General features: G+C 41.4%; 2 protein-coding genes across 2 annotated transcripts in view; both read left to right on the plus strand.

Moving 5' to 3' along the window:
• LOC103922601 (solute carrier family 2, facilitated glucose transporter member 11-like) overlaps positions 1-3,077 on the plus strand; it is an 11,045-nt gene extending 7,968 nt beyond the window's left edge. The window contains exons 8-12 of the mRNA XM_009330758.1: positions 235-345; positions 825-926; positions 1,057-1,132; positions 2,090-2,217; positions 2,877-3,077. Coding sequence (XP_009329033.1) covers positions 235-345; positions 825-926; positions 1,057-1,132; positions 2,090-2,217; positions 2,877-3,077 — 618 coding nt within the window. The remainder of the gene's footprint in view (positions 1-234; positions 346-824; positions 927-1,056; positions 1,133-2,089; positions 2,218-2,876) is intronic.
• Positions 3,078-8,012: 4,935 nt separating this feature from the next.
• The window catches only part of LOC103922599 (solute carrier family 2, facilitated glucose transporter member 11-like), an 8,856-nt gene continuing 8,702 nt past the window's right edge, over positions 8,013-8,166 (plus strand). Inside the window, exon 1 of the mRNA XM_009330757.1 lies at positions 8,013-8,108. Within this exon, the coding sequence (XP_009329032.1) occupies positions 8,013-8,108 (96 nt within the window). The remainder of the gene's footprint in view (positions 8,109-8,166) is intronic.

Below are 8,166 nucleotides of genomic sequence, written 5' to 3' on the forward strand. Positions count from 1 at the left end.
TCCTGCTGCAGGAGAAGAAGGAATAGTGGTCTGCTCTGCCTGTGGAGATCTTCAAACTTCAGATGCTTGGTTTCTAAAGTACGCCTGTGCATTATGGCAAGATTCAGAAGGACGCTGTCAAAATAGCCCCTATGACAGCACATTAGTCGTTCTCTGCATGGTCCTTCAGGAAAAACAATGGGATGTATTTTCAGACGTCTTCCTTTACTGCTTTCTCCTCTCTTCTCTTCCCAGATGTATTTTTATGCAGCTTATGTGTTCCAAGAGGCTGGAATTCCTCAGGACAAAATCCCATATGTTGTAATCGGCACGGGGAGCTGTGAACTGATCACGTCTGTCACTTGTGTGAGACTCTTAATGCACTCTGCTGACATGCAGACGCTGTTGACAGTGAGGAGGCTGTTAATTACAAATTTCGGATTTACATTGCCTTTCATGCTAAGGAAATCCTTTATGCACAGCAGTCAGGCAGTCTCTCAGCACTCATGTCCAGACAGATTAATGCAGGAGTATTTTGTCAGACACTGCATCGTTATCACTGTCTGAAATCTCTAAACTCTCTTGTTTCATGTCAGTATGGATAGTGGCAGAGTTTAGGCTGCAGGTGGGACATTCTCATGTCCCCTGAACACCCTTCTTGCCTGACTCCTGCCAGCAGACCCTTTCCTTTGACTTTTCTTTTTTTTGCTAAGAAGTGGACAACATCCTTAAAGTAGTTGTAGAGCAAACTAGACACGGACTATTGAAATGGGAAGAGGGAGCAGCCAGGAAATATAAACAGAAGTTAAATATCTTGCTTTATTACACTGTGTTACTTTGTGCAGAACATGATTATAGACTACGCTGGTCGGAGGCCACTGCTCCTGGGGGGATATATCTTCATGGCAGGATGGGCCATTGTCTTCATGGTCGCTCTGAGCCAGCAGGTAACAAACTTTACTTAATTATTTAAGTGGAATGGAGTTGGGCTTTGCCTTTTATATGACTGGGGTGTTTAGTGGTGGCAAATAAGTGTAAGTGCCCTCACTGGTTTTCCGTTGGTCTCTGTGGCTGTAGACTCAGATTAGCTGGATGCCTTATCTCAGCATGGCCTGCATTTTCGCCTATATCCTGAGCTTTGGAATCGGACCAGGTCAGTTCCCTCAGTGTTTTCACTGAAACTTTTGGGTGCTGCAGGGGCTTGGAGATGTGTGCAAGGAGCTTATGGAAACTCTCAGACCCTCTTTAGCCACAGCACACTCAAAGGAATGAAGCAATTTCTGCCAGTAGTCTTCAGCTGTTTCACAGGGGCTTCCATGCCCCTGGTAAGTCAGTGTTGTGCAGGAGCAGACTGTGCTGTTCTCTGTGTCATTTCTCCTTACAGCCATCTTTTGATGGCACTTGGAGGTGATTCTTGTCTTAAATGGACAACAAGGTTTTGATTTGCTGCCCAATCCATTAGACCAGCATTTCTAATGCTTCACTTTAGAGATTGACGGCTACGTCATCTGATTATTTACTTGCAGATACCTGGAAGCACAATTTCCACGTCTATTTGTTAGCCTACTAACATGGATTTTCTTGGCAGAATCCATTAGTTTCTGTGGTTGTGGGGGCAGTACACAGGCTGTGTGTGTGCAGATGTTTGCTCAGTGTGTGAGTAGATGTGAGTCTGTGTTCACCTACATGAGTTTGAAGGAAGGCAGGTAAGAAAAGAACCGAGCTGCCAGTGTCACATGCCACATGAGTTGGCAGAAATTTCTTGTCTTAGTCCCTACAGTGCCAACAGGGTTGAATTAATTATAAGCCATTCTCACAGTTGGGTCCTAGTGAGAATAATGTGGATTACAAAACCTTTCCTGGCAGTTCATTCTAACATGAGAGAGTTTGAATAATTAGCCAGTCCTTAATATTTAACCTAAAACTTTCCCACTGCAGTTAATGTCTATTACCACTTGTTCTGGCATTGTTGACTAGTGAGAATAATTTACTGAATAATAATTTACTGTTCTCATATACTTCATGTCAGGTTTGCTTGTTAGTATGTGTTCTCTTGTTTTTAATATAATGTCAACAGTATTATTAACTTTCTTGCCATTTCTTTTTCCAGCTGGTGTAACAGGAGTTCTGCCCACAGAGGTTTTTGATCAAATGTCCCGGCCAGCTGCTTACATGATCTGTGGCTCTCTGCTCTGGTTCAACCTATTTCTGGTTGGAACAGCCTTTCCATTCATTGTGGTGGGTTCCCAAGGCAAAGCAATCACCTGCAGCTCTTTAGTGTTTTATACAAGAAAGAGGCTCTGATAGTGACCACGAAAAGAGATGGGTCCTGGAATATCACAAGCTGCAGACACACAGCCAGATAGCACTGTCATGAAAAGTACCTTTATGAGGAAAGTGGTCAAAACTCCTCCAAACCAAACTTCCTCCATGTTGTCTACGGTGATTTCTGATGTGAGGCTGGAAGCAGATCAATTTGGGGCATGGATGACCGGTATTCCTCCTCAGTCCTCAGCTGAGAACAGCTGGGACTAGAGGTGTGATGTAATTCCCCTTGGCCAGACCCTGGCATCATTCCCTAAGGTGATTCCTGAAGCGAAAGGGAACAGAACTCCACAATATCCAATCCTGTCTTATTTCCTCCTGTGGGTCCCCATTCTATACCATTATATATATATAGAAAGACAGAAAAAGACATTTTGAGATACTCTTCTTGCTATGTCAAATTTCCCAAACTATGCTGGGGAGCTGTTGCATCCAGGCATGTGAGGCCCTCACCAGGACACCCAGAAATACTCCCCGGGTGAAGTTAGTCCATGCAGAAACAGGGATTAGTGGCCTGTTTGTCATCGTACAGAATGTCACCAACACTGTCTTGTTTTTTTCCTCCTCCTCAGAAAAGTCTAGCACATTTCTGCTACGTCCCATTCCTTGTGGTCTGCGTCTGCACTGCACTCTATGTTGGGTTTTTCCTTCCTGAGACAAAGGGAAAGTCCTTCCTAGAAATCTCGGAGGAGTTCAAGAAACGGAACTTCAAAGCTCACACCCATGCGGTTTTTTATAAAGGCCCTGATGAGATCAAATCCACCATCTTGTAGCAGAAGAAAGGACGATGGTATCTGGGGGAAATTCAGCAGTGGCTATGTTCTCTTGCAGGGACACAAAGAGAGAGGTAGGGTTAGGGACAATATATTACTCTTAGGTTCTTAAGTTCACCTTGAAAAGATACACTTGAACTGATAAATCCAAACAAAAGTTTAATAATCTGTTTTCAGTTTTTAGGGCTAAGTAACACATACATATTTTAGAAACCATATTAGAGAGTGACAGAATGATGTCTTATTCTCTTATCATCAAACAACACCATGCAATGCTTTAGCAAATTTCTTCTGAATTTCTTCTGTATTTCTCCTCCACCCAAACAGTAACTTCCATCTCAGAAGCCTTTCTTTTCCTTGCCCCTGAATCTGGGCTGTCTAACACAGAAATTAATAAGATTAAGTTCTGTTTTCAGACACCAGATGAAATTCTCAGTACCTTGTCTTGGTGCTCCCGTTGTTTCTGTTATTAAGTGATTTCAAATAGACCCCTACTTGTTGAGCAGTGGTGAGCAGTTAATTATTTTCAGCTATAAAAACATGTGACGGATGGATTAGGAAGAAAGCTTCTAGTACTTGCTAAGTGGCTTACTATACAACTGACTTTTGGGCATTGTTTTGCAGACTATTTATTCTGGACTGGTTTTCTTCATGGCTTGTTTGTTGTCTTCCAGTCCTATGTTGTAAAGCACAAGTAATTCTCTAGTCCAGTCTATACTGCTCTCATGGACACTGCTAGTGCATCTTGTAGGGTTTTGCATCTGCGCTCTGCTAAGGTTAGAGTGTGGTGAGGAGCTTTTACGGCAGCAGCTTATTTTGGATGTGGAGATTTAGATCACAGCAGAACATTCTCTGCAGCATGTTCTTGTTGTCTCCATAGAGCATATTGGAAAAGATCCAGATGTCACACTGATTCTTTTTAGTTAACCTGGTACAGAACAGGGCAACACTCCTCATTTAATATTGCCTTTCACAGGCATTGGGTTGACGGGTGAAGTTTCTTCCAGTTTCTTCTCAAAATCATAATCAAGCAATCTCTTTTCTTTTGGCTTTGTTTCTATGAAAGTCCCAGCACTGCTGATGGTTGCAGCAAAGAACACGTACATTTTCAAAATAAGTAGTAAAAGTTTCTTTCAGTATATTTTTTAACTACATTTTTTAAAAAATACAACATTTTTGAATTACAAGACTGTAAACATTTCCGGAGTGTATTACTGTCATGCTGGGCATGAGTGGAGCAGCAGATCTATTTCTCAGAAGAGGAGTCTGTGCAAGAACTATCTTTCACTACCTAAGGTTTATAATATAGGAAAAATAAAACTAAACTTCTGTTCATTTGTGGTTGCTGCTATTTTAGAAGTCATTCGTATACAGACATGGGCAAGAGCAGGTATCTCTGCTCTTGGGCAACATTGAGATTTTGAAATACGCAGGATTTTGAGACAAGACAATCAAGAGCAGAACTCCATGGAGCTGGGAACTGCAGAGATACTTTTCATTTCCATAGTTTGGAGAGAGCAGTGAGGGGCAGATGGAAAGAGTAAAACACACAGTCAAAGAAAAAAGTGCTGGTACCATCATGATGGTATCAAAATATTCTGTTGTTCCTTCGGTGAGGATCAGAGAAAGGACAGGCGACACAAGTGAAGCAAAGAAAACAAGGCAGTAGAGAAGATGCAGGATAGGAAGCAGGGGATGGACTGAAGAGACTGCTTGGGCAGAGGGAGAGGCCTGGCACAAACTGCCAGGATGTACAGGTCAAAAAAGAATTGGTTAGAACTGGGAGAAGTCCTCCAATGTCCAGAGGTCCTCACCTTGGCCACCTTTATGGCTACTCCCATGAATCAGTATCGTTGTGCCTTTCCCCAGAGCCCTGGAAGGATGGAGGCTGTCTGCACCTGACAGTATGAACACGCCTGTTCAGAAATGATACACATTTACTTGACTTCCCGAGTTTCAGAGCCAGTCCTGCAAGTACCTGTGTCAGAAAACACTAATTCCAACTTCCAGCATTTTTTCTGACTATCACTGACAGACGCCTGAAATCAGGTGTCTTTAGACTGATTAAGCAAAGAAAAACAGTGGTTACATTTTAATTGTTCTAATTGGTTACATTTTAATTGAAGCATTTAACAAGTTGGTTAATTGTTACTGAATTAAAACACCTTCAATTGAAAAAATATATGACACTTGTTCAGGTCAATTTTCTTATCACGTGAAGTGTTAGGCACAAATACATCTTGAAAAGTGATCCTCAGAGACTTATAGTTCATATTATTGTTTACAAATCAAATCACCGTGCACTGTTGGATTGATTAATAACCATCAACACCAGAGAAAAATAGTTACTGCTGCTGTCCTCAAACAGTGCTCCTCTGCACAAGTCACCTCTCACTTCCAACACAGCTCAGTCCCCATCTATCCAGCTGGGATTCTTCCAGACACCGAAGACACAAAGCATCCTAGCCTGGGGAACCACCAAGTGCAGCCACTCACCAGCAGAAGGAATTTCCTCCTAGGCTGTTTGAATAACTTGTAAAAGCCTTTTAACCGAACCATTGTGGAGACTGATAAAGAGGCCCTTTGAGAATTATGGATAAAAGTAAAGATGTAATTTATTTATTTCACAGTCAGGATTTACCTAGCATCTACCATATATTACAGGGACACAGACTTGTCAGGCAATGACTGTTACTCTTAAAGTGTCAACTGACCCCATAATTCAAGAGTTGAATGCACAGGCTTAGTCAGGCTTGGTCAAGTCAGGCTTCAGAAGGCTTTGCTGTATTGACACTCAAAGTAGCAGCCAGGAACTTTTCCTTTAAATGTGATAACTGATTACCCAACCTATGACTTGGGGAAGTCCAAGCCAGTCCACTCTAGTTTGTGCCAGTCCCTGGACTTTGACTTCCATCAGTGCCTTTTTTATTGTCCTTTACTCATCTCCTGCAGCTCTTATTGCCTGTCAGCTGCTGCTGGAGCTTCTCTTCCCTAGTGACCTGGCATGAATGCACAGCTCACCAAAATTATCCGCAGTTTCATCAGTAACCAACACAATAATGACAAACCAAATAGCAAGAACTTCATGACAAACCAAAGGGAGTGTAAACACTGAGAAAGAATGAAATCACGTGTTGAAATATTACCTCAGGCTCCTCTTCCTCTATATATAGACTGACTTTTTCCAAAGTAACCAAAGAAAGCATCAGGAAAGACCTAGCCTGCAAGCTGAGATGACTACCTTTGCATGCAAGTTGGTATATGTTTCTCTTTTTCCCCCCTCCAAATAGAATTTTTGCAGTACATATTTTTTTCCTTTCTGCTATTCTAAAATACCTGTTGTATAAATTAAGTACAGAAAGAAAAGTAAATCTGAATCAGATGTGGTTAAAGTAATAGTATGTCATACCTGAGAGATATCAAATATCTTGCAAGGAATTATTTTTAAAAAGCAAAGAAAACTGGGTTTAAGAGCACATTCATATTTAATGTCTGATACATAAAAAAGGAAGACAAACCAAGGGAGTTCAGAGCAGAGCAACAAAAAAAAGCGGCATGATTTACTAGATGGAGGAGGGCTGGAAGACTGAAATAGTCCTCCACAATAAAGGAGTTACGAATGACAAAGTATCTGAAAGATGTAAACACCAAAGGATGGAAAACAATCCTTTCCAGTCAAGGAAGTATAGGAACAGATACCCAGAAAAGATAAAACAAAGATGTTTTTAAAAAGCAATTTTAGGATTAATATCAAGTTTAAAAAAATCTTCCTGAATTTAAATCTATTAGACTGGAAAAGCGACCCAAGAGATGCAACAGAAAAATCAAGCAATGGTGTTATAATGGTGTTATAATGGTTATAACCATTATAATGGTGTTATAATGGTGTTAATGATTCTATGATTCTATAGTACAGAATGGGGATGAGACTAAGAAATTTGCTGCAGGTGTGATATAAAATTTGCATTTAGCATAGGGCTTACTGATTTTCTTGCTGATGGGGAGTTTTGTGCTGACGTAAGGCCTTTTTTGTAGCACGAAGGATAGTGGGGATGCCTAGTAGCAGAGTCTCTGAATCTCATTTCTTCCTAATGCTTTGACAAACAGGAGATTGTTGTCATTTAATATATGAATGTGCCAAATACCAAATTTATTCAGAGCTCACTCCTTTGAAGCCAACAATGTTGCAACACGGATAAATTTGATGCCCATTCAAGCAATGGCATTCATCTGATTGGAAATCGGCTTGTAAATATTTGGCAGTCATTGTTCAGCATTGCCTTTGAATATGATCTCTTCTAGAGATGGAAGTGCAGCATCATGCCATCATTGCTGGACAGAATATTACGAGGACACTCAGTAACAGAGAGCAGTGGGAGTGGGAGGGATGGGGTATGCATGAATCGCAGTACTATATTGTGGGGGTATCCTTAAGCCTCCTATCAGATACAGTTCTAAGAAAGGATGAATAAACTATGAAACTAGGAATGCCCTTCAATCCCCAAATGTTTATCTAGTCCCAGCCAAGTCACTGAGCAAAATATTTATTTAGGTGAGATAACAAGTGGGAAAGGAGGAGGAGGAGGAAGGACAAATAGATGGAAATTGTGCACATAATGCTTGCACATTGCACCATGTTCCCGCAACTAGTCACCCTATGATAGTGCAGATTAAGATGCCCAAAGCTGAAGACAGAAGCACTGAAGTGTGTAATTGGATTCTGGGAGACAGCTACAAGCTTTGCGTCTCCTCAAATTTCTCGCTATCCTGTGCTTTAGTAGCTGTGGTCTTCTATTGCACTCTGCACTGGCTCCTTGGTCTCAGAGGAGGCAGGTACGTGACATTGCTCAAACTGTAAGAGTTCCTAAAGGTAAAACAGGATGTGTCTGAATAGCTATACTAGCTTTGTTTGCTGTTTTTATTTCCTGCCAGAAAATGAGCTACAATCTCTTCCTCCTGGCTTTTGTCCTGGGCATTGGTGGAGCTTTCCAATATGGGTTGCAGGTCTCCATTATCAATTCTCCTGCTGAGGTAAGCATGGGCAGCTCAAAAAATTGAGCTACCAGCATGGATTTCAATGTACTCATGC

Source organism: Pygoscelis adeliae, unplaced genomic scaffold, assembly GCF_000699105.1.
Source record: "Pygoscelis adeliae isolate BGI_AS28 unplaced genomic scaffold, ASM69910v1 Scaffold358, whole genome shotgun sequence".
Lineage (NCBI taxonomy): Eukaryota > Metazoa > Chordata > Aves > Sphenisciformes > Spheniscidae > Pygoscelis > Pygoscelis adeliae.